The sequence below is a fragment of the Labeo rohita genome, chromosome 6 (genome assembly GCF_022985175.1).
Source record: "Labeo rohita strain BAU-BD-2019 chromosome 6, IGBB_LRoh.1.0, whole genome shotgun sequence".
Taxonomy (NCBI): Eukaryota; Metazoa; Chordata; class Actinopteri; order Cypriniformes; family Cyprinidae; genus Labeo; species Labeo rohita.
Genome location: NC_066874.1, coordinates 13770686 through 13797846, shown reverse-complemented (window position 1 = coordinate 13797846; position 27161 = coordinate 13770686). Strand labels below are relative to the sequence as shown.

Below are 27161 nucleotides of genomic sequence, written 5' to 3'. Positions count from 1 at the left end.
TGTTATGTAGTTTTACAGAAAATGAGATTCATGTAATGGCCATAGTTCAGAGGTACTTACTGAACTTATTGATCTCTAATGATCTTGATTATCTGATTTAGGTGTGTTTAATTAGAGGGCTGGAGATAAAGATGGGTGGAACGATTGGACACCTTGCCATAGTGCTTCCATTTGATATTGAAGCATTAATAGGTTTTAAATAAATGGATAAAATGAAAATAATTTAAGTTATTTTGTGTTGAGAAATTGAATCATATTGTATTTTGCATATTAACATTCCTGAATGTGACTATGTAACAGCTGAATTGACTTGCTCTTATACTCTTATAAGTATTTTACTATTGATTATTTTTTGTTAATTTCAATGTCGATTCAACAGCAGTGATGTAGAATCAATCATAGTGTAATATTAATTCAGTGGATTTTTTTTTTTTTTTTTTTGAAATCTCAAACTTGATTCAACATTAATTGAAGGTGCAAAAGTGATTTTAAACCAACATCGCTTCACAATGTTCATTCAACTATGTAATCATTGATTTTCCGTTGAAATCTCAACTTTGTTTCAGCATTAATTGTGGGTGCAAAAGTGATATGAAACCAGCATTACGCAGCATCAACAATTATTTAACATTGTTTCAATGGTAGCTTGCTATCTGGGACATTTCATGTTTCTGCTATTTCACCAAGCATGGAAATATTTGTGAAGCTTACTGTATGTACACTTAGTGATGTCAGGCTGGAAGAGCTAAGCGATGTGGGTGTGACTGGTATTCACTAGCCATTGTCATCTTCTCCCAGTGGAACCTAAAGGGAAATTCTTTGTTTGGTTTCCTTTAGCTAATGCTAAAGTTAGATTATTTTTGTCAGTAGATGAAAGCATTTCTCCCGAAGATAAAATCATGACTTTATCTCTTATGTGAGCTAATAACCACCTAACTGCTGTAGCAATTTGCATCACATCATGCAATGCAGTGTACACAGTGTACAAAAAGACAACTGATCCTTAGTTTCAACTTCATGGACAGAAAAGTAATTGAGGTTTTAAAGTTACAAGATGTTTTCACAGAGAGAAATCGAATCATTTCACTTTATTAAAAATGTGATAACTCGAAACATCTTTGTGAAAAGCATGTGGGTTGTAGTACCGACTATATACACAATAGTGTAGTACTGTGACAAATAGGACAAACAATCAATCACATAAGAGGAAAGGGAAATAAATGATTAAATGAGTGTTTTTAGAAGAATGTCGGTGGAGGACACAGAAGATCGATGGCACACAGGCTACAGAATTCCAGAGGGAAGTATGGGGATGTTTGAGGTGACTGACTTCTGTTAGTCCACTGGTTCAGGAAGATCATGGTTGAGTTCAGCATATTCTAACAGGACTTGCTGCAAAAACACAAGCACAAAATTGATTGATGAGATGTATGTCCTCATTTTCAGAAATCAGATTAAATGAAAACTGACATTCATTCACATTAGTAACATCCACAGAAAAGATAAATTTCCCTTTTGTCATCCTTAACTTGCTAAACTCTGTTGGTAATCCACATAATCTATGAAAGTTGTACACATAATGAGGAAAAGCAGGTGTAAAAGGTTAATAATGAACCCAGAAAGAAAAATGGTTTCAATGTTTTACACTGAGTCATCTGAGTCATTCTTTCTCATAATATGAAGTCACTGTCTGTATGACTGCTCTCTGTAAATTCTGGCCCTCTGTTAAAGAGGAAACCACAGCCCTGCTGTTTGTTCCCATCTGGAAAGTTTGACTGGTGCTTCCTGCTTCACTTACTTACTGACAGAGTTTACAAAACACATTCAGTCCATCCTCCCACATGGCATAGGGATACTGAAGAAAACTAAGATCACATTTAGAGTTCTCTGGTCAGGTGCAGTAATGTGCTCCTGCATCACACATGTAAAATAATACTCATGAAATGAACTTGTTAACAAGTCCTGATTGCCCTTTGTTAATAAGGAAGATGCATGCTTTGATTTAGATTAAGTACCTTTAAAACAATTGAAAGAAAGCTGACGAGCTGCATGTCTTTACTGTTTGTTCAGATATTTTAAAGTAAAATAAACTAAAATAAAATAAAATAAAAAAAGGTTCCTCAGAAAGGAATAAGGTTCTTTGTCACAATTTTTGCACCACTTTACTCTTTAAACTTGCAACACTTAAAATGTGTGAATTTCACTGCAGTAGGTAACAAAATACAAACAAATTATGCTGAACCTGGAGTATTTAATTATTTTTAATGTAAGCTAAGTTAAACATTAAAACACAGTTTAACATTATACTTTCTTATCTTTTGAGACACACTGACAAATGTAATTTCTTGATTATTTCAAAAGGCCAGGCAGCAGGATGGAAAGAATGCTTATAAGGTCATAAGAAGTGAGAGAATGTCACTTACGTGGTTAACATGCTCAGAAGCCCCTGTATAAACAGCATTAATAAGAAAAATAAGTTTATTAAAACAACCCACTGCACTGTGTGTTTGCATTACATAATGTCACAGAAACTTTGTGTTTGTGAATATGTTTTGTCTTGGTGCATTTTGCCGTGTTGGTTGTACCTTGAGAGGTCTGAAGCTCACTGTACACAGTATCCGTGCCTTTTCTTAGAGGAACTAAAGATTAAAAGAGAAAATTCTATGATGTTTAGGAAATATCTTTAAAACTAAGGAAAGAGGTAGTATTAATAATTGTTCTACTAATGTCATTTTAAAAGAAATGCTTGTGGAAAAAGTCATATACACACTGTAATTGTGGATAATACAAGTAAGAGGCTATTGGAGTTAGCAGGAACCTAATTAGTCTGGCCTTTCCTGTTAATAAGATGACTCTAGAAAATAACCTCTGTAATTACAATCCAGGGCTCTTGATTATTTGGATGGTTAGATCCCACCCAGGAAGTGGTTTTTCTCTAATCGCCTCATGCATGCCGAGGAATCATAATGTTCCTCTTCAAAATGCAAGAGGAGTGAGAGGAGAAAAAGAAAAAGAGATGGACATCGTTTTAAAATGCTGAACTTACTTCGTGTAGGATCTACAGGTTGAGGATGAACCACTTCTGTGTACTCTATGTCACCTTCACTTGTGGACCCTAGGCTGTCCTGGTCAGCAACATCTAGTGGAAAAACAGACACATCAATACAAAGATACAAAATGAAGTAGGTTAGAATTATTTTTAGGTAGGTTGCAGGTAAATCATAGTATCTTGGGGAATGCATGGAAACCAGTGTGATTACAAAGTGACTTACCTGGAGGTCTTTCACTCCAAACACTCTCTTTGTTCTTCACCACCACTGAAACACACAGCAAAAATAGTGCATCAGCCATGGTCATTTAAAACCTCATTACACACACACACACAAACCACACCTTAACAGAGTTTTTTTTTTTTTTTTTTTAAAAAAAAGAGACTTACCCTGATTCCTCACCAAATCTATTAATTCAATTTTCAGTATGCTGAACATGTGTTAAGATTAGTCAGTGACAATTCCCTAAACTAACAGGAACAGCTTTTGTAAATATACATTGTTTCCAATTTAGCTACAATCACGTTAGCTTCTCAACCTGTGACCTGCTTTTAGAGACAATGCATCTGAAATAATCTGTTTGGTCTGGACTCTGGTGACTCTGTACTTACCAGACAAATACAAAAGCAGGACACTGTTCATAAAATAAATACATGCAAAGTCAACATTGCCACTTCAAGGTGTGATTTAAACCAAATGAGGTGGATCTAAACAACAAAACCTTCAACAAAGGTAAATGATCATAAATAAATGAATGATACCTGGTAAATATGTTAAAAGAGACAGAATGTAGAAAACATTTCTACAATCTTAATATGTTAGGGAATAAATTCCAAATGAGGTAATTCCATATAAAGCATTTTATTAGATTTTAAGTGCCTACCAAATGTCATGTCATGTACCAATTAGACACATACACACATTTTTATAGAGTACTTACAGTAAAAAAGTACTAACACAGATACTTTTAGAGTAAAATGAAACAAAAGAAACAAACAAACATATGACAATGAAAGTAAAAAAAAAAAAACTGAATGCGAGCAAAGCAGTGAAATCAGAGAAAAAGCAAAAGGTGAATTGATGATTTAGATGCTGTTAAGATGAATAATGAGTCAAATTGTTGTAATATGGGTAAGATTATCATTTTTTTGCTGTTCTAAAGAGAAGATGGGGCAGTTGATTGGAATACTTGAATACTTGACTGGAATCAAAAACTGACACATTTTGATGACAAATGGAACATTTAGATATTGTATAACAACATCTAAACCAAAAATTCTTTAAAAATTCAATCATGTTACCAATCCACAGTTGAATTCCCCCTTTCCTTGTTTAAAAATAAAGTAAAATCTGAAAAATTAAAAATATCTGAGGTGGTTCTAAAAAAAAAAACGTTTTTCTTTAGAAAAGCTCATTCATTTTGCCTCCAGTTTCGTAATTTAAGAAATTGCTTTGTCTTATGGTTTTCATAACTCTCTGGAAATTCTGGCCTCGTCACTACACTGTTCACAGGGTTCTTTGGTTGTTCCCATTAACTGTGGTGATCTCATGTCCCAAAGGTCACCTTCCCCATCAAGGCATCAAAGTGTAGCTCTGCGCCTGCAATTAGACAGTGAATTTGCCAGTGTCACACAGCGTCTTAGTGCAGTAACATTTAGTCCCAACTGGTGACTAATTATCATGTTCATAGATATAACCATGGATGGCAAAGCCTAAACATTCCTGGTCTGTCATCTTGACTCGTGAACAGGATGTGTGTGTGTTTGGCAAAACAGCGAATGTGAGGGGGACACTCTGTAAGTGTGTGGACACTTCAACAAAAGTCATCTTAAATCTGTTCCACACAGTAGCAACAGTGCTCCACCACAGACATGAGAAAAGTTCCTCATCCTAATCGGAATTGGTTTATTGGATAGATGCGACAAACACACCTTGGGGTACAGTGTAGTGTTTGGCCTGCCCCAAAACTATAGAAGAACTTCCATAAACATGACTAACAGTTTTCAAGAATGCCTGCTTTTATCTGATCATACAAAGATTCAATATTTAATAGTTTATTATATAGTCAGGGTTGGTCAGTCTTGCAAGTGTTTGGGTCTGAACAGGTAACATAAATGACCACAACATAGACTGGTGAACTAGAGTGAAAGAATGAATGGAGTGGATGATGACTCTGGACGAACAGAGAAACAAAAATAAAAGAATAAAAAGACTACCTGTGTGGTCGCTATAATGGGTGTCATTGGTGAGACTCAGGGTTAAAGAGTCATCTGATTTAGGGCTTGCAGGCTTTCTGAGGAATGGTAAGAAAAAAAAAAAAATCAAACGTACTTAAATATTCTCCACTTCCTAATTTCTTGGTTGTCTATGGATATTATTCCTTGCACAACAGATTTGTCTGTTTGGGACCACATGACTTGTAAATGCATGGTCATATGAGTGTAGTGACTATGTAATAACACAGAACCACCTCATCTTGTCCCTCTAATGCCTTCAATTTAAGACCAACTTAGACATAAGCCAGTCAACTCACACTGATAGTTCAGCAGCCATCTCTCTTTTACCTGTGGCAGAAAGAAAAGTTGAAAAGGGAATTTGGTTCACAGGTCAGACAGGTGTGCAGCTTGTGATGCAGGGGGGCTGTAGGTCTCTCTACCTCGCTTGGCCTTGTAACGCATCACGATGAAAAGGACCAGCAGGGCCACCAACAGCATGCAGAACACAGCAATCAAAGCCTTTTTCCACATTGCCAGGCTAACTATAGAGTGGACACATATAGAGAGAATAGAAGTAGATGACAAACAACAAGGAATTTATTTTTTAGACAGATTTTAGATTAAAATGTTGCTTTTTTTTTTTTTTTTTTTTTTTTTTTTTAAAGAATAGTCATCTAAAAGTAAAAAGCAACGTCCTTTGAAATCTGTTAATTTTTTTTTTTTCTTTTGTGGAACCCAGGAGGTGTTTTTGACTGCAGAATGTCCTTGCTTCTTTTTTCCAATGTAATGAATTGAAAGTTGAGCATGGCTATCAAGCAATATTTTTATTTAAATTTCAGTGTGTTCTTCACATAAACCTACTGCATGGTTTCAAAAAATAAATAAATAAACATGACACATTCTTTATGTTCTTAAAGGGGATTAGACACCAGAGTATCAGATTCACTTTACAGTAGGGTTGGGTACCGAAACCCGGTGCCAATACGGCACTGGTACCCATGTGACCGGTATGTACCGGACCGAATCAGAACGCGAATTTCGGTGCCTCATTTCGGTGCCACTTAAATGCCTGAACTGTCGATTGAAATATTTGTCTTCTGGTGCTATGACACGGATGTAGAAGCATTGATTCATCAACATGCATGATCGCTAGTTAAATTTAAATACTGCATTCATGGGGTGTCAGAATGATCAGAGAATTTATTTACTGAATGAGAAAACTCACGTGAACGTCGGAAAGCTTTGATGATAGAAATCCAAGACATCTTTGTAGTTACTATCCATTTTCACATTTCGAATTAAAAGCACAAATCGTCTGGAAATGAGACCATCCGAGAAGCGCGTGAATGCTGCAACTATCGTTACACTTGCTCTGACTGCAGCAGGTGGTTTGCCGTTAGCTTAGCAAGCTACGTTAAACGCGTCTAACTTAAAATGCCAAAAACTAAACATTCTGAAGTGTGGCTATATTTCACGAGAAATGATTCAGACACTGCGACGTGCAGCAAATGTTTTACAGCAGTTGCGTGTGAAGGGGAAAACGCGTCAAACCTAATGAAACATTTGATGGTATGTGGAATAAACTTGAAAGCAGAGGGATGCACCGTGTTTGACAGTTTGCAGACATCAGCTGGAGAGGTGTCGTATTTTGCCAGAGACGGCAAATATGTGATGCGATCTAGGAAAACCCAACACATGGTGAAATTTTACCTTTTTTAGGTTTTGACACCATATGAAAGCTGAGTACAGGTCCCTTTCCAAAACTTTTATTTTTTACATAACCTGCGTTATGGCTATCTTAGGTTGGCCGATAGCGATGATTTTTAGGAATGGGATTTTGAGAAAAACGGCTTTAAAGTGAGACGGCTTTCACTTTCACTTTACGGGTTTAATGAGAGCTGTCTGTCAAGTTAGGAGCGCTACTGCATCATTAGACAAACAGACAACGTTTGTTTTCCGTTGATCACCCATTTTATGTTTAGTAAATAATGCAGCCTACCTTGTAGTAAAAGCGAGCGCAGCGCAACTGTTCGCGCACTGTGCATAAAACAGACTGTCATCGGACGACTCCTCTTTAGTAACTTCATCATCCGATCCTTCATCTCTGGATGTGAAATAGCCCGTAACATCATTTAGGGCACTGACATCACCAAAACTGGGCAGACTGAGACGAGTAAGATCGGTTAAGTGAGCAGCTGCAGTACTTTAGACGGCGTTGTTGTGCTCCGCCATCTCACGATGTTAAAATAAATAAATACATAAAAAATAAATAAATAACTTTGCTTGCCGTACTTTACACAGGACTGGTGGAGAATGTGAACTGATACGCCTTTACTAAATATGTTAGGTGGTTTATTTTGATAGGTTAACTGTTTTTGTGGAGTTAAGGGAAAGCACCTCCGCAGCGCGTTCTTAACATAGGAGAAAGACAGTCATTTCTGCTTGCTGCAATAAATGTCTATTTTTCTGCACTAAACAAGTGAATTTCGAAGAGATATTTTCAGAGATGATAGACAAGATGTTATAGAATAATAATTTAATGAAAAACGAATTTCCTGAAAACGTCCCACGTTGACATCCGACGGGTTTTCCCAGATCTCATCACATATAGTCATATTTCTGCAAAAGAATTTCTGAAATTTTAAGCTGTTAAATTATTGTAGTTGGGTTAGGTGGCTTAGGTTTTATTGTTGTTGCGTTTTGCATTGACTTAATAATGTATAGTACTACTACTTCTTTTTTTTTTTTTTTTTTTTTTTTTTACTTTTAATACATTGTTCAATTTAAAGAACTTTTTTGTCCAATAAAAATATATTCTTGTGTCATCCACCACTTTGTGGCTTTTTAAAAGTATCGGTTCAGGCACCGTTTTGGCACCGGTACCGTTTTAAAAGTATCGATTTGGCACCGGTATCGAAAAAACCCCAAACGATACCCAACCCTTGCCACTGCCTCCATAAAACCAAAAACTGATAGGCGGAGACCCTCTTGGAATGCTACATATCAGGGTAAGAACACTGCCCTCTTCAATGTTTCCTGGAACTGGAATGACTGTCAGTAAGGGCTTCTCTACTGGAACTAAAGACAAGAGAACAATGAACTCGGTGAAGCAGTAAACTAAATGACATTACATTAAATCAGTGGTTCTCAACCAAAGGGCCAGGACAATTAACAATTAAACTGTTATAAACATATATATATAAAATAGTCTTTAATCAGGGGGGCTCTGAGCCAAGAAGATTGAGAACCACTGCATTTAAATGAAATGATATTTTCACATAAATGAAATGATATTATAATATAATCTACTGGACCCAAGCTTTTCTTCTAAAATCCTGTTCAAACAGCTGAAATATATTACATAAGTAATACCATATTACGTATAAATGCTACAGTCAGTTACATTTTAATATGCACATGCAGAACTCAACAAAATTTTTTGTTGATTTCTGCAAAATTGGAATGCCCATAATTTAGAGTTCTTTCTTTAATCATTGGCTAAAATTATTTAATAATGATTTTGGAGTTAAACTGTAAACAAAACTGTAAAATACAAAACTAATTTAGAGTCTCTGGCTGGATCTTGTCATTTGTACACTATTGAGCTCAGATATCTTTATGATGGTCTCACCTATTACAGTTACATCAAGCCTGCCACTCATCTTGATTGAGACTTGGCCATTATTCTCTGCTTCACACATGTAACTGCTGATGTCCGAAGGAGTTGATATCATGGCTGAGAAACGAGCTGTCTTATTAATGGAAGACACCTCAGCCCTATTCAAGATAGTGTTGTTTTTCTTTAGCGAGAAGATAATTGGCAGACTTCCATTCTCAGAGTTGCAAAGAATCCAAAATGTCTTATTCACGATAACAGGACCATCAACGGTGATCTCAGGCTTTGAAACGGGAACTTAAGAGAACAATGCTTAATTAGCCAAAATAAATTTGTTATGCCTTATATATATATATATACTTTTACTAGACAAAGTGGATGAGAAGGCATTGCCTACCTTTTGCTTTAATCAGCACCTTTCTGCTCTCTTTGACAATCCCTTTGGCTTTAGCAATACATATATATTCCCCATTGGAAGCTTTGCCTGCAATGCCACTGTTTATGACAGGTGTTTTGTCTCGGAGTATTGAGTAGCTTATATCACCCCTTTGAATCCTCTCTGAGGCAAAACTGTGGATTTGACAGGTGATGTTGAAACGTTCTCCTTCAAAAACCTCAGCTGGGTGAATGCTCAGGACAGGCATGGAGAAAAGCTCTGAGGCAAAAATACAAAAACTGTTATCAAAGCATAATATATTTATGTGTTTGGGTAGATAAGACCAGTTTGTGGTCTTAATGCTCACTGGCTTTCAGTGTAAAATCAAAAAAGTTCTAAAATACATATTCTAAGGTGTGACTGGATCAAGAGATTTACACACAAAAAAGGTTTAGCATCTGAAGACTTGTAATACAACAAGTCACATTGACCAATTTCTATAGCTACTTTATGGTGCTATTTGTGTCCTTTCTGCATACTGACAGCCCATGGCCAATGTATGCTTCTAGGAAAAAAAAAAAAAAAAAAAAAAAGGTACTAAAAGTATATCAATCAAAAGGTTTGTTCTTATTTTAAAAAATACGAAATTTCATAAAGAATACATTAGGAAAACTGCATTCAATAGTCTCTCACCTTTTACAGTGATATTTATAGTGGAGGATTTATCAACTTCACCAAGATGTGAGATGCACTCATATTCCCCAGAGTCATCTGCTTTAACAGACATACTGTACTCTTCCTGTGCCATGTTCGAACTGAGCGTGGTACGTCCATGGACAAGAATAATTCTGGTTGTTGAATTTGAAATATCAACACTGCAGCTGAAGGTTATTCTATCTCCTTCAATGACATATTTTGATGGGTTGACTTTGATATTAGGTTTGATCTTCAGCTCTGAATTGGAAAAGAATGTGTTCACACTTCCTGGATGAACAAATACATTTATTGTACAGTACAGTAAGAAAAAAATAATTATTGACCTACCTTCAATGTGAAGACCGATCACATTACTGTTATTAGAGCGTTTTATTGTGCTACCCACATAAATAGAATAGTAGCAAAACATATTCACAGTTTGCTCAGTGAAGGCCAGCTTGTGCTCAACTCGTTGACTCTCTGTGGTCATCCTGTAGAGTTCTCCAGATTCATCACTAAAGAAAAATGTCAAAGAACCTATTTCTCCCTCCGCTGTACAGACAGCAGTAACAACATCTCCCTCTCTCAGTTTCAGCTTATCCACTCTTAGGACTGGTGTCTGAAGACCTGCAGAACCATAAGCAGATATTAGAATTCTGAGAGCAATTCTTCTACACATTGAACTGATGTGTTACTCTACCTTTCACTGTCAGGTCTTTGACACTGCTGTCCTTCGTTCGCTTCTCAGTGACAACAGCACATTTGTATTTTCCAGAGTGGGCCACTCTGGCATCTGGTATAGAGTAGAAGCTGTCCGTAGAATTGGTCTGGGTAGTATTTAATAGCAGATAATCTTTGTAGAAATTGTATTTATAGTTGGGGTGAGACCCCAGCGTATGGCTGACTTCTGCCTGACATTTCAGTGACACATTTGTACCTCTTTCAACTTCACTTCTCGGATGAATAACGAGTTGCACGCTTTTTATGATAGACTCTGTGAAGAAATAAAGCCATTTTACCGCTTAGATGGTGGTGGGTGTTTCAATGAATGAGATTCTGCATCACAGAAATCCATTACACTCAAACTGCTACTGGTTACAGTTTACGCTGCAGCAGAAGACTGATGAAGACTGATTCAACTAAACTGTAGCGTGTAGTGTAAAATGTACTCCAATTTAATTCAATTAACTACTAAAGCCTTGGACTATCTTGTGAGTCTATTTATCTTAGCCACTTTGTAGTTCACTTTATTGCATTTGATCTTACAAGGGTCTTATTAGCCTTATTATCTGTCCCCCATTTGGCACCCAGGGGGGCTCAGTATGGTGAACATTGGGGCAGGAAGGAAAATATTAAAAATCTATCTCTGGGGATGAGACAGGGTTCCCACTCTTTCATGAACACCAGATTCAAGGACCATTTATTTTATATCAAGCACCTATCAAATTCACACGCCAGCATATGTAGCATCATGAAAGACCTCTTACAGTACTTAACATTTCACTTACACTTAACATTTACATTAAAAATTTCAGAGTAACAAGGTTTTGAATGTGTAGGTTTCATAAATTTAGACCACTTTGAGCAGTCGTGTTCAAAGTAAATTTTTTTTGACCTTTTGTTTACCTTTGTAATGCCATTTTTCTAACTTTATTAAAAGTATAATGTCAAAAAAAAAAAAAAAAAAAAAAAAAATCAATTCCAATTTGAAGCTTGTGACAAACCCGATCACTTTATTTAGCGTTCATGTAAACACTACATTCAGATTCATCAATTGGAATGAATTAGTCAGACTGAACCAAAAATTGTACATGTAAACGTAGTTGTGTTTAAGGAATCAACATACTGTCTGTGATACATTAGTCACTGCTGCACTACTGCTGCCTTTAAAGCTCCCTCAGTGCAAGCACAAATATGCTGATAGGGTCATTTGCACTGATGCTCTTAAATATTTTTTCATAGTCGCACGCAGTAGTTTTCAGTCACAAATGCACTGCTTCTCCATAGGTTCATGCAGGGCTGCGCAATGTGCGCATTAGCTCGCATGCTAAGATTTTTTTCTCTCGCTCTACTCCAATCCCCACCCCAATCATTAAAGGAACCGTATATAGGATTGTGGCCAAAACTGGTACTGCAATCACTTTCAAAATACTGTAGAACGGCGTATCCCCACCCCCCTGACTCGAGGTTGCCAGGAGCTGCAGGATTCTGCAGGATTCCGCAGGAACGTAGGCTGCTACAAGGAGCTTCCAATGGCAAGTGACGAGTCCTACACAATACGTTTTTTTTCTTCTGTTACTTATGTTTATGCTTCACGAGAGATGTTTTGCGAAGTAATTATGTGTCGCAAAAATTTACTAAAGGCGATTAGCCAAATATTTCGTAAAGATGTACTGTAATACCACATTTCAGTTGGAACATAGATTGTTTTCATACTGTGCTAGTGGTGCGATATAAAGCTTTTTACGGACGCATTTAACACGGGCGACCGTGGAAAATCCACTGTGTACGGAAGCACGGGGCTTTTAGCCTATACCAACAAAATTCTTCTCCGTTTTCAGCCGTCTCCATTTGTCAAAGGCATCTCCTATACAAATTCTTGTTTTATTTCGGACTTTGTCACGACGTACTTCGGATTCATAACGAGGTCTTTTAGGTTTCGTAACTTTATACATGTTTTATCCGACACGTTCGTAGCTGCAGCTGTAACTAGAGCAGAGCTGCCAACCCGGATGACGAAACTCTACTGACTTCGTGATTGGTAGATAGCTGGAGGGTGGCGCCTCAGACCAAAACACAACATGACAACATCAACATCAGTTGAGGGCTGCAACTTTCACTTTTGTGAAAGTATTTGAAAGTATTTGAAATGAACATGATTTCTTAATGTCTAGTGACATGTCAGGGCCATTTTATGATTAACTGAAATAAATTTCTTACATACGGTTCCTTTAACGCTGTTTCATTTAGTCTTTCTTTAGCAAAATTTTTTAAATAGCACCATTCTACTAAACAAAATTCCACTTTCAAGGACCTATATTTGTTTTCAAGTACTTTCCAGGCCTTGAATCCATGAGTCTGATATTTAAGTACTTTCAAGTACTTTCCAGAAGCGTGGGAACCCTGATGAGTTATTTTGGAAACGTCTGTCAACACCCATTCACAGCCACAAATGGCAGAAACAAATAATTCTATCAATTTTTTTTTTTTTTTTTTTTTTGCTTTTTTAGTAAAACTTATCTTAGCAATCAATGATGGTAGTGTTTTGCACAGTAACTTTTTTTAAACATAATTTCATAATTTTGTATGTAATACATATGTAAGTTTTAATGAAGTTGCATTTAAAATGTCTACATTAACAGAGAGACTGCATAAAATATTTGGGTAGTTCACAAATGGACATGGACAGTAATCATATAGATTAAATTTATAGATTTAACTTTACTTTTCTAGTTCGCTGTAATGTTCCTGTGTTGTGACAAATTAATTTACTTGTAAGTTAACATTCCATAAGTAAAGAAGCTGAGTAGTAAATGTAAAGTTCAAACTTATTATTGATGAAAATCTTCATTTCTAATAAACAGATCACACTGCAGGACTGAATAAATGGACATATTAGTTCCACATAAGCTGTCAAAATTAATAACAGATTAATAATAAAGTTAATAACAGGAAATAAAACTTATTACAGTACATATAGCTTTATCAGTTATAATGATGCAGATTATCAGATTTTGATTCAAATCTTATAATGTTTGGCTGTCAATTCTAAGAGCATCATGCCGAAAGAGAATGACAAATTACATCACACGGCTTACTTAAGTTCTCATGTCTCTACCACTTCCTACTACTTTCCAGAATCAAGGCATGTGACAATACATATGAACATGTTCTCAAAAACAAACAGCACAAAAGTCACAAAATTATTTAATCCAAATGACAAGGATTTCTACTGGTATTAATAAATGAACAAACTGTTCTGAATCCCTATTACAATGATATTTAACAAATGAAAATCAACCACTTCACACAGCAAAATTCTACAGATTCCAATGATAAACAACGATTGACCCTTTATAACTTCTAAAACTAAATAACTTCATTCAAAGTTGAGAAATAAGTTATTTACAGACCTGCATAAGCTTCCTCTGCTGATGATGTCATAAGTCGTCAAAGAGGGTTTGGACAAAAAAAGAGAGACAAAAATCAAGACAAGTTCATATCCAAACCAATCTCAATATCCACTCAAACCAGTATTGTGGGACTAGAAATGAAAGGTGTCCTTACAGGTGAAGAGAAAGAGGAGGAGGAAGGTGCCAATCATTAGTGAGGGCTGAATCTTCACCTGCATGGCTGAGCACTTCTAACCAGTTTGTGTATGTATGCTTCACTGTAGGACAAAGTGAAGTGAAAATAGAGGGAGGAGTTGTGTATGTAGGGCTACCTCTGCCTTGTTATCATTTGACACAGTCTCTGCGCTCCTAAGTGTTACTTCCTGGGGAAGTGAGGCCAGGAGCTGGAATGTTCACTCTGGATGGATTTGGGTCTTTCTGACGAGCCAGGAGAATAGTTCAGTGGACAGGAGGTGTCAGTAAAAGCCTTCTATTTCCAGTAGTCAGTTGTAAACCAGCAGAACCTTCTAGAGAGATGACAAACAAAAAAAAGAAGAAAAAAAAGTCTCTCTCTCTCTATCTATCTCTTTTGCAAGAAAAAAATATTTTTTTTATATACTTTTGTTATAGTAATAATAATGATAGAAATATGACAGATGAATGATAGATGATGATAGATGAATATGACAGAAACATACAAATAAAAATACAGCAAACTGTACATTTACATATCTGGTTTATTCAAATGCTTGCTTCTCGTCTTTTAAACTATGGTGAAAATGCAGTCTACAGCCACAGAAAAACACCTGATTGTTTCAATTCATTTAACTAACTTGACTTTTCCTTTAAAATGTTAAAACCCAAAGGATTAGTAGAGCAGTGATTTCCAGTCTGATGAAGCCAGAGTACATCCCCCACTCCCTGACAGGAAGCTGAAAAATTCATCTGATAGGGATATACTGGCACAATTTATTAACAAATCCACTGATAAGTGCTAAACCAAATTCTTCTTTTCGATGAAAACACATGTCCAAAGAGGGCAGAGACTGAGGGTCCTGAGGAAAGGTGAAGGACAAAAGAAGGTGGTTTCTCCTTCCCTTCAGTAATTAATGCAACAACAGCAAAAGAATGGCAGCCATATCAAGAAATGCAAGTCAAAAATATAAAGAAAAAAGAAGGACAGGAAATGGAGAGATTAAAAAGTGCTAAAAAAAAATAATAATAATAAAACTTGTATATAAAACACAGAAGAAATAAAAAAAAAATACAGATATTACATAAACCAGATACAAAAATAACAACATAAATACAAGCACATTTCAAAAATTAGATTTTTGAAAGGGAGGCAAGGTAGAATTAAACATATCTGCCAGTCATCATATCAGTGACATTATCAGTGACACACTAGAAAACACACTAGGGTGCTAAAGTTGACGGAAAACTACACACAATGATGTTTTTACCTTCATCTCATTAGACAGAACAGTAGACTCGGTAATAGGGTCAATTCAACTAATCCAGGAGGTGAGCTTCAAAATGTATTCTAATCTATTTTTTCTTCCATTCATCTATTTGTTTCTATGCCATGAATTCAATTCTCTTAAAGAAGTGTAATTTAATTGTGACATGATTGTCCCAGAGGTAACTGCCTTTGAGCTGGGTACATATTTCTCAATATTTGATCCAGGCCTGTTTCCATCAATCACCTCACAATAAAAGTTTGATTGCAGAAAGTTTTACTAGAATGTGGAAGTAAAAAAGCAAGCAAGCAAACAAACCACTCTGATCAGCGCTTGTACAAAAATACATTTCCACCCTTATCCTTAACCCTTCTTGTTTTATTAATTAGCTACTCATCTATCAGCAACTTAAAATTCATTACACATCTCACTTCAAAACTACTCATAAATTTTATTCACATTATGTACTCCAAATAATGCTGAACAATTAATATATATATACCACGTGATTTTGCCGCTGTACAGAAGTAGTTCACCCAAAAATAAAAACGTTTTAATCATTTACTTTCCCGTCAGGTTCTGCTAAATCTGTATGACTTGGCAATTAATGTATTTTTCTTTTAATTGCCTGGTCCCCATCCACTGTAACTGAATGGAAAAGAAAAACAAAACAAAACAAACAAACAAACAAACAAAAAACATCTGATAAAAATATCTGCTTTGTGTTCCACAAAAGAAAGGTCATGCAGATTTGTAATGACATGCAGGTACGTAAATGATAAAATGTCCATATTTGGGTAAACTATCCCTTTAAGCTTTTAGTAACTTTCATGTTCATTCTTGTGTAAACAGATCAAAATTGTGCACAGTTGTGGGACACAGATCAAACCTCTGTGAACTACAACTTCTTAATACTCAAACAGAGAATTAAAATGAATTTATCAAAGCTAACAACAGCACAGGACATAGTGAAACTGTATATAATTGCTGCGATCACATGATACTTGTATTTGATTCCACACAATGCTGCGTTGGTAACCAGGAGATTGTAAATTATTGGAGTAACAGGGAAAGTGAAAGTGGAAACAGATCAGGTCCAACATAATGAGAAGCTAAAAATATGAAATAGTCCTTTTTCTGTTCTGTCAACTGCACTCATTTTTCATTCAGGAAAAATAACAACGTAGACCATGTTTGATTTTAAGACCAAATGAGTTTGTGCAGCAGATCACAAATCTCTGAAAAGAGCAGTCTGCTCTGTAGATGGGAGGGGGGGAAAAGATGACGATGAATGGTGACCCCTGACCCAAAAACAAAAGGTTTGGCACTGCAAAAGCAGGTAATGTGGCATTTCCAGCATGGAGAACAGACATTTCCATTTTAACTAACTAGTGGACTATATGTGTAGAGACAGAAATAACTATTACATATGACTCTTGAACACAAAACAAGAAGTGAGGGAAAAAACAAAACAAAAACTAAACAAAAAAAAAACAAAAAAACAAAAAAACTTGGTTATTGTACTGCCCAGGCAAAAACAGATGGCAAATTCACTCTCTTATCTTTACATGTCTTGAAATCTATACAAATCTTTATCCTGATTATTTGAGCTTATCTTTAAGAACCTTGTGTCCCTCTCAGGCTCCACAGTTCTCAGAGTGGATGCAAATGAACGGCAGGCCCTGTTATCCATGTCCAGTGCTTTGGATCACTCTCATATGTGGTGTTGAGGTGTAAAACTACATTTTTGCATTTACGTGCAGTCCAATAAAGTATTTGATGCAGAGAGGGTTTGGCATAGTGTGTGTGAACATGTTAAGCATGGATATGTAGGGAGGTTGTGACTGGCGAGTAAGAACACAGCATCTGTTGGCTATTTCTTCACACAAGAAATGCACGCCTGCACACTTAAAAAACTATGGATCTACAGCAAGATTGACAAAGTTTTTCAGAAAAGCACATCCGACTGTACTTCAGCAGAGATATGACGAGGCACAGGGCTTCAGAGAGAACCCGCTGAGCAATAGGCCTTCCACAGTCAGCCTGGAACCCAGAGCTTAGAGAAGTTCGTTATTTCATAGTTTCTTGTCTTCAGGTTGAACTCTCTGTCTCTGCAGGAGATTATTAGCTCCAAGGCAGTCAAAAACGTCGGCCAGCATTGGCCAAACCATAAAGATTTGTTTTTAGTTCTTTATATGCAATTTAAATAGTACACACTCCTCTGCACAGCCAAGTCCACAATCAATAAATCCATAATGAGAATTATGTTCAGAATAATCATAATAATGGTTCTAATATAGTCATCATGTGTGGGTTCAGCAGCCTTCTTTAGACATTCATTGTGGTTGTTGCATATTTACAGGAAGTCATTTACATCCAAGAGGGGCAGCAGGGGTCAAAGGTGAGAGGTCATGATGTTATCTGAGTCTCTTCTCTGCTGAGTAGATGGACATGTAGTAATCATTACTGCCCACGGCAAGATGAGGCTGATGAAGTAAAAGAAAGAGTAAACACTGTGTTTATGCATAGTTTTTACTTTCTAATACAAATGTTATAAAAGGTTTACTACATACTTTTTTGTTTTGTTAGCCAATACCACAGTGACCTTACTTTATATTGACATCTGTTAATGAGGATGTACACTGTCATTCAAAAGTTTGTGAGTAAGATTTCTTTTTTTTTTTTTTTTTAAAGAAGTTTCTTATGCTCATTACGGCTGCATTTATTTGATCAAAAAACCAGAAAAGAAAACAGTAATATTGTGAAATATGATTTTTTATGTGAAATAACTGTTTTCTATATGAATTTATTTTAAAATGCAATTTACTCCTGTGATGCAAAGCTGACAATTTAGCATCATTCCTCAACAAATCATTCTAATATGCTGATTATCAATGTGTAAAATAGTCGTTCCACATAATACCTGATTGGAACCTGTGATACTTTTTCCAGGATTCTTTAATAAATAAAAAAAGTTAAAAGAACAGCATCTTTTTAAAATAGAAATATTTTGTAACAATATAAACTACCGCTACCACTACCAAACGTTAAATGTTTGCAGACAGCAAATTTTTATTATTTCATTTTTTGAAAGAAATGATTACTTTTATTCACCAAGAATGTGTTAAATTAATAAAGTTATAGCAAAGACTTATATTGTTAGAAAAGATTTATTGAATAAATACTGTTCTTTTGAACTTTTTATTCATTAAAGCAAGGTTATTACAGTTTTTCATTTTCAAATTAGTTTTATTTGAATATTGTTTTCAAATTTGCAATAAAATTTAGTTTTGTTTTTATTCGTTTCATTAATAATTTTGTTAGTTTTAGTTTCGTTTTTATTTTGTGAACATTTCTATTTAGTTTTTATATAGTTTAGTTTCAGTTTTAGTTTAGCAGAATTAACAGGATAATAAATGTGTGTTGTGATATTTAACTTGAAATAAATATAATTTGTTTATATTAAACCTAGATGTCTTTTATCTTAGTTACCCATAATTATGATACTGTAACTCATGTTTTGCTCACTTTCCCGCGAACGAACGCTCATAAGTCATAATTGAGACTAATAACATTCAAAAATAAAGGAGAAGCCACATTTGATTAGCAGTATTTCGCATTATAGCCATTCACGCTGCAGCTGAAGTGAATGACCGCTTAGGGAGCGCTCGTTGCTCGCTTTCTGTAGTCTGGCTTCGCTTTCTTATATAACTTTAGAAGTTTTCTTTTTAATGCTTCTATAAAGGACCAACAGCCACGTATACACTGCAGAGTTTAAGGAGAGACTATGGCATTTAACAGTAAAGGCATATTTAAATGTGTTCTTTTCATTTATGAAGAATTATAAGCGTGTATTTTATGCATATTTGTTCAGCCTGGCAGATTGTTCACAAGATGTAGGCAAAAGTTTTTATTGTTTACAGTAAGGACGCATGTTCTGACCCTTTACTGAGTCACTAACATCACTATTCTGATTTGTGAAAACTTTCACAGGTCAGTACAGGTCAGCTGACCCTTCCCTGGGTCACTAACATCACTATTTTGATTTGTGAAAAGTTTCACAGGTCAGCACGGGTCAGGTGACCCTTCCCTGGGTCACTAACATTACTATTTTGATTGTGAAAACTTGGGGTCAGCTGACCAGTACCTAACTGTGATAGTTTTCAAAAATCACAATAGTGATGTTAGTGACCCTGGCAACGGTCACTGAAAGTTTTCACAAATCAAAATAGCGATTTAAGTGACTCGGGAAAAGGTCAGCTGACCCAAAATGAACTGTGAAAGTTTTCACAAATTATAATAGTGATCTTAATGACCCTGGCAATCATGACCCAGGGAAGGGTCAGCTGACTAGTACTGAACTGTGAAAGTTTTCACAAATCAGAATAGTGATGTTAGTGACCCAGGGAAGGGTCAGCTGACCTGTACTGAACTGTGAAAGTTTTCACAAATCAGAATAGTGATGTTAGTGACCCAGGGAAGGGTCAGCATACCAGTACTGACCTGTAAAATTTTTCACAAATCAGAATAATGATGTACACGATTCAGGGAAGGGTCAGCTGACCCGTACTGAACTGTGAAAGTTTTCACAAATCAGAATAGTGATGTTAGTGACCCAGGGAAGGGTCAGCTGACCAGTACTGACCTGTAAAAGTTTTCACAAATCAGAATAACGATGTACACGATTCAGGGAAGGGTCAGCTGACCTGTACCTAACTGTGATAGTTTTCAAAAATCACAATAGTGATGTTAGTGACCCTGGCAACGATCATTGAAAGTTTTCACAAATCAAAATAGCGATTTTAGTGACTCGGGAAAAGGTCAGCTGACCCAAAATGAACTGTGAAAGTTTTCACAAATTATAATAGTGATCTTAATGACCCTGGCAATCATGACCCAGAGAAGGGTCAGCTGACTAGTACTGAACTGTGAAAGTTTTCACAAATCAGAATAGTGATGTTAGTGACCCAGGGAAGGGTCAGCTGACCAGTACTGACCTGTAAAAGTTTTCACAAATCGGAATAATGATGTACACGATTCAGGGAAGGGTCAGCTGACCCGTACTGAACTGTGAAAGTTTTCAGAAATCAAAATTGTGATGTACTTGAATCAGTGAAGAGTTAACTGTCCAAAACTGCACTGTGAAACTTTTTGACACCGGTTGCAGGTGGGGGTTTACCAAACGGGACCCATGAAGGACTTTCCGTCTCTCGGTCCGATAACCTCATGTGCATTTACAGGTATTTACCCAAACTGGCCGCCACACAGTTAATAGCCTATATTTTTCCTCCACAGTGTGAAAACGTAATGATTATGTAAATGATTATTTATTTTTGATAATTATTATTTTGTTTCAGTTAGTTTTTTTCGATAACTGTTGTTAATTTCATTTCATTTTAATTTTTCATTTATTACAGATTACAAAAAATATTAAGCAGCACAACTGTTTCCAACATTGATAATAAAGGTGATATATCAGCATATCAAGAAGATTTTTGAAGGATCATGTCCCACTGAAGACTGGAGTAATTGCTGATGAAAATTCAGCATTGCATCACAGGAATAAATTATATTTTAAAATAGAAAACCATTATTTTTCCCCTGCATTTGATCAAATAAATGCAGCTGTGATGAACAGTAAAGAAATTTTTAAAGAACGTTAAAAAATCTTACTGATCCCAAACTTTTGAATGGCTGTGTATGTAAAAGCAAAAATTGTTTGCATTGGTTCCATTGTATAGATATAATAAAGGGAGGCATTACTGAGTTAAAGTAGTATTTGGATGGTCTTCCACAATTCCTTTAGCCATAGGTTTTTGGAATCAAAATTTCAAGATGCCAGCTGGGTAAACAAGTCCTTTTTATAAGTAGTCTTTATAAGTCCAAATCTTTCTAGAAAATTTGTTAGTTTGAATGGGTCATGCAATTCTAATGGTTCTAAAACAATTTACAAATTAATTTTAGTCTCTGAGTAAAATTTTATTTAGCATTAGTAAAATATTTACTTACATGCTGCTATTCATCACTGTCATTAAGTTATAAATTCAAATATGTTTAATTCAAATTGTGTACAAATTAGTGTAAATTTTATTTGTTCAAGTTTTATTTGTTTTAGTGTCATACTGCTGGTTAGCAATGTGGATAGCTACTGTATATAGCTTGACTGTTGTTTAACTACTTTCATTTATGTGCATTTATCTTGCAGCTTGACAACTTACAGTTTCAAATGAGCTTTGAACACTGCAGCTCATAGTAATAAAGACTGTCTTGATTGAGAAAACTGTCTTACCCAATAAGGGTGGAAGGCCAGGCAGCTGATGGCTCCAATTCTCTGCCCCATGAAACCATCATAGTATTTAATGTTGCTGATCACATCCCCATTGGAGTTATACACAGCTATAAACTGATTCATAGAGCCACTGGAGAGAGAAAGTGAGAGAATAAGAGAAAAAATGGTTTAAAAAGAGGCATGAGTTACAAGCATTTGTGGACCAGGGTTATTGCTGTCACAGGTGAGCAGATGTGGTTCTGTGGGTACAATGCGGGACATGTGGCAGAGAAATAACTTACTATTATTATTAGACTATGTAAAAATATTATTTGTGACTGACTGAATTTGCTCAGGTACGACTGATAGCACAGAGCCTATTTAGTCTACTAAGTATAATAAACAATGTAATTATTGTAAAACTGAAATACACATTTTTTGTGAAGCTGCTTTGAATTAATATGCATTGTGAAAAGTGTTATGGGTTGAACCTCAAACTAAGCAGAGTTTTTTTTAACCAGTATGCATCTGTAGACGTCCTTGCAGGTACTGTCAGGTATTGCTCTCCTTTACCAGTTCTCTTTTGGTTAAGTCCACACTGTCTTTTTTTTTTTTGGTCTGTCCGGAGTTGTTATCAGCAAAAACACTGTTTCCCACACTAGCTAGAACATTTTAGCTGCACAAATACATTTTTTAACCTGAATAATCCCAGTTTGTTGCATGTTTTGTATTTCAGGGAAAAACAAATTATACAGACAGCATTGAAATGTGGGAAACTGCTTATGACTTCCAGTACGCAAGACTTCCTATTTCTGTACTGTGCGGGTTGAGTGATATCATGGAAATGACATTCCTTTGCATTTAATTCAGGCCGTGTGACGAGATTTTGAGAAGAGGCTCAAATTATGATGTGTGTCACTGCCTGTTGACATCAGACACACTGAAAAAGTTCAGTGAAGTACATGTATGATTTTCCAATCAAATAGCCTCTTTTAAAGTTGTAACTGGCAAAGCTTAAAATTAGGTCAGTACACAATCCCTCACTGTACTGACCATACCCTCACTGATCCATACCAGTACCCAATACTGGTATGGATCAGGACAGAATACCATTTACACATGCATTCCTCCATTCTGTTAGCTTTTCAGTGATCAGACCTCAAAAGGTCTGGGCTTCATTAATGCCTTGATTTAAAACTGGCAATTTTTTAAGCTTAAGATGAAGCTTAATGCCAGGTGTAAAGAAAAGAAAAGGTTTGTCTTTTGTGCTTTTTTTTTTCCAAACAACTTTCTTTTGTACAATGGAACTGACTGTATACAAGATGTACTGTTTAAGGTGCAGGTGCATATCCTACCAAGCGAACAGGTTTGCCTGTGGATGGATGTCCAGAGCCGTCAGTCCTTTCACTGTCTGCAAGATGTTAATTGATTCTGGTGTCCGTGGGTCAAAGAACCGCACATCTCCATTCACACTACAGGAGAGAACTAACTTGTGAGCAAAACCAGAGGAGTGTGAGGTAAATTCTTTAAATGAAGTGATAAAAATTATGTAAGAGAGAAAAGTAGTTACCTGACACTGATAATGTGTCCTTCGGTCTCCTTCTGCAGATGTGCCTTCACTACCCAAGCACCGTGTTCCCTATACGTCATCACACGACTGTAGAAAGAGACAGCTGATTAGTATAAGCAGTTATATTCAACAAAATTTAGGCAGCGTTACTAAACAGTGACCACAAGGAGGAGCTGCAGGAATGCACTGCACCAGAACACAGAATAACAATGATCTCTGTAGCAACAGCATAGTGGCAAAATGATAGAATAGAAATAATTTTTTAGAAGGGTGTTTCCTCCACTACTGGCATTTTTGGCACTGTGGACTTTCAAAAGACCATTCAAAAGTCTGGGTTAATATGACTGATTGATTGATTTATTTATTGATGGATTGCTTGATTGATGAAAATGTATTTATTCAGCAAAGTTGCATTAAAGGGACAGTCCACCCCACCCCCCATTTGTCTATTTAGTAGACAAATAAATTATTTAATTTGTCTACTAACAATGTCCAACAGAATATATGCAAAAATCATAGGGGAATTTTGTGGAAAATCACTGCAGTGTAATTTACATCACATCTCAAATTCAATATTGTCTTTAAATACATTCTGTGTCAGAAATAATATCTTTGGAATAAAATGGCTGACCTTGTCTTGCTAAGACTAATTTTATAACTAGCATTTAATGTATCCTAATCACATGCAATTACAGCATGACTGGAAATAATGCATAACAAATGTATGGTTCACAACTGATTTCTCCTCGTCTTCTTCAAACATCACGTCTGCTATTTTAAGCAAGCTCTTTACTGATACTGTCTTCACTAGCTTCAAGAAAAAAAAAGTATAAATGATGCCACAACTAAAAGCTTACAAAAAAAAAAAAATCTAAATGTAATAAATATTGAAATTGTCCGCGTATATATTATCATAGTTTTAAAATGTAATAATAGTTGCATGAAGGATTTTCAAATTATAAGTATGAAAATGTGATTCTGTGAAAAAGGTGAAAAAAATCTGTATTAAATAGTTTTCTCTCTGTCTGTATCTGTATTTAATATTTAAAAGACCAAAGACCAAAAAAACACCTTTAAACTAGACTGAAACATGACCATGAGCAATGTTACTGGAGGCAAGCAGGTTCACATACAGACACATTCCTCTGTTACAAAACTTTAGCATGTCAGAGGTCAGAGGCAAGATCACTTCAATTTCATAAAGCAATTTGTGCCCTTAAAGTATAGTGGTTGCCAGGTTGCAAGCAAATTAATGAAAAGGAACGCAACAACACTGTGACACAGGAAATGTCAGCATGAGCTGTGGGACACAGAGGCGGAGTGTTTAAAGGTGCATGAAAGCAGAGAAATAATAAGGCATGGAAGAGAGCTGATGCATACGACCAGTAGAGGGGAAATCTTGAGCGTTTGGAAATGCTAGAGCCTGAGGGAGTTGTTAAATTAGCATTATTTAAATATTCATAGGGCTTTTTATGACTTAATTACACTGTTTTCTCATGGAATTTATGGGTGAGTGCATGTGGACACACAAAAATGTGAGTTACTGTTACAGATATTTTAATTCAACCAAGACCAAATGGAAGACAATACAAGCTCATTGGTGCTGGACAGGAGTGACTCTGCTTATAGCCACAAGATTCATGGTGAATCATTTTCTGATCTAGCCAGTTAGAAATGACATATCTGATTTATGAAGTCATACCAGTTGTGACGGCACATCAGAGATGAATACATTTATGATTCAGTAATATGACTCTTTTTAAAGGTCTCAGAGGGTTGATTCAGTGTTTTGATTCTCCTCAAAAGGTCAATAAAGGCTCATTCCTTTATGATCCATCTCATATGATTGTTAGTGAAGGTCTTAGAGTTGGTTCAGTAATTTAACTCAGGTGAGGTGTGTGCTCTTTGATAGATTAATAATTGTAGACAGAATTCTGTGAATGCTGACGCACCATTCGTTAGGTCCCATTCTGCGGTCATATACCCGAACCGATCCGTCACCAAGACCTGCTGCTACAAGTGACCGCTGAGGATCACATGACAGGCTGGTCACACAGCTGTCTGCTCCTGTTGGGATGTCCTGCAAAACAGACACAAAATCTGAATGAGTTATTGAAGGATTGCAATTAAATATCATTTAAATATTAAAGTATTTAAATATTATACTAAGACATATTATTGGGAAATAAGAGTGATATTTATTATGCATTTTATTAATTATTTATTTATCAATTAAGATTTAATTGATTTACAAGCTATCAGAATTTCATTTTCTTGGCCATATAGATATCAGCAACTGTAAATATCAGCAAACAAAATGCACATTTCTGCTCATTTTGGGCCTATGAATAAAACTGATTTATAAATAGATTTACAGTGGTCGCTTTGGTTGAACAATGGCTGCTCCAGTGTAGACACAGTGTAAAGGCTCCATAAACTTTGATTTTTATTACATATCAGTGTACATTTTGCAGCTCAATATAATAACAGAGTACATTTTGCAGTTCAATATATGCAGATGTATCATAATATTATAAATGGATCACAAGCATAAGAGAGACACAATCAATGAGAATGGAACAGCAGTATCAGTTTCCAGCGTGGTTCGCTTCACATTTGTCCAGTATGGCTTCTTATAAAAGCAAGTCTGACTGCAGAAAGTAAGAACTTTAAAAAGTCTGAATTTTAGGGAGAGAGAAAAAAAGAGGCTAGAGTGAGGACCTTTTATCTAACTACGCCTAATCAAGACAGTGGAGCACATAAAAGGTGGAGCTACAAAGCTTGCCCGTAACCAGTGTTCTTAAGGTGAATGTGTGTGTGCATGTGCGACTCAGCCAGTACCTGCACTTTCATTTCTCTTTCTGTGTCCCAGATCCGTATGACTCGAACATCACCTGACGTCATCAAGAGGCCAGTCTCCTGTTCCCAGTCCACCACCATACCTGCACCTTCAAAAGAAAGTACAGAAGGTTTACACACACATACACACTCAAATATACAATTCTCTGCTCTCCATGCTCTCCTGACATGATAAAAGATAATACAGTCACACACACACACACACATCTTTTGGTTTTCAAAAATGTCGGTGAATGCACCACTTTCACGAATCAAGAAAAAAAAAACAAAAAAACTTTGCTTTCTCTACCCTTAATCTCTCTTTGTCTGTCTTTTACTAATCATAAAACACTGATGATGACGATATCCTAGCAAAACATTTTGCAGTGTTTACATTAGAGCTGCACGATTAATCCTTAAAATATTGAGATCTTATTCCTGAATGACAACGATTTCGCTATGTCTATTAGGACTGTTTCACATCGTGAGTGTCAGTGGCCACAACTGCCCGTTTAAAATATTGTCATTGAATCATTCATTCAGGAGATTTCAATACTCAAACAAGACTTAATGAAGTGAGACACTGACTCCTTCACTGAATGTTTTTTTTTTTTTTTTTAATTTGTTTAAATTAATATGTTTTTAAAAGACATAAGCAATGGACAGTTCGTTAGAACCACTAGTAAATTACGTTATTTTGTTTAGTTTTCTAATCTTTTTTCTCCAGAATTGTGAGAGAATCATGGTCTCCAATTTATTAAAAACAACTAGGATTCTCAATTTATCCAGAATCGTGAGTCTTTTTCCCTATATTCATCATTGAGGATTTCTTAAGAAAAGTTTAAAAATCTCGTCTCGTTCTCGTGAACTCAGTCTTGTGTCTCGTCTCGTCTCGTGGGATAAGTGTCTCGTCACACCCCTAGTAAGTTTCATAAATTTAGACCATTTTGAGCAGTCGT

At 35.9% G+C, this 27161-nt stretch overlaps 2 protein-coding genes across 5 annotated transcripts in view; both read right to left on the bottom strand.

Moving 5' to 3' along the window:
- Positions 1–457: 457 nt before the first annotated feature.
- On the bottom strand, positions 458–14680 carry pecam1b (platelet and endothelial cell adhesion molecule 1b). The gene is made up of 17 exons (XM_051112183.1): positions 14242–14680; positions 14088–14105; positions 10655–10948; positions 10303–10581; positions 9952–10212; positions 9280–9537; positions 8898–9179; positions 8202–8344; positions 7266–7392; positions 5707–5808; positions 5584–5614; positions 5267–5343; positions 3273–3317; positions 3047–3139; positions 2586–2639; positions 2424–2446; positions 458–1392 (listed from the first exon to the last, which is right to left on the bottom strand). The coding sequence occupies exons 1-17, from the start codon at positions 14303–14305 to the stop codon at positions 1336–1338; spliced, it is 2208 nt and encodes a 735-aa protein (XP_050968140.1). The 5' UTR covers positions 14306–14680; the 3' UTR covers positions 458–1335.
- Positions 14681–15957: 1277 nt separating this feature from the next.
- The window catches only part of rptor (regulatory associated protein of MTOR, complex 1), a 213426-nt gene continuing 202222 nt past the window's right edge, over positions 15958–27161 (bottom strand). For all 4 annotated transcript variants that reach the window (XM_051111865.1, XM_051111867.1, XM_051111866.1 and 1 more), the window contains 6 exons: positions 26206–26312; positions 25317–25444; positions 23365–23451; positions 23150–23266; positions 21816–21945; positions 15958–18012 (listed from right to left, as the gene is read on the bottom strand). In XM_051111865.1, coding sequence (XP_050967822.1) covers positions 17944–18012; positions 21816–21945; positions 23150–23266; positions 23365–23451; positions 25317–25444; positions 26206–26312 — 638 coding nt within the window. In that variant the 3' untranslated portion in view covers positions 15958–17943. The remainder of the gene's footprint in view (positions 18013–21815; positions 21946–23149; positions 23267–23364; positions 23452–25316; positions 25445–26205; positions 26313–27161) is intronic.

Coding starts and splice junctions, on each gene's coding strand:
- pecam1b (XM_051112183.1), bottom strand. CDS start 14,305: ATGCAGGTGAAGATTCAGCCCTCACTAATGATTGGCACCTTCCTCCTC. Junction 5,809..7,265: donor GCGCTCGCTTTTACTACAAG/GTAGGCTGCATT, acceptor TCCACTCTATAG/TTAGCCTGGCAATGTGGAAA. Junction 5,615..5,706: donor GCGTTACAAGGCCAAGCGAG/GTAGAGAGACCT, acceptor TTTCTGCCACAG/GTAAAAGAGAGATGGCTGCT.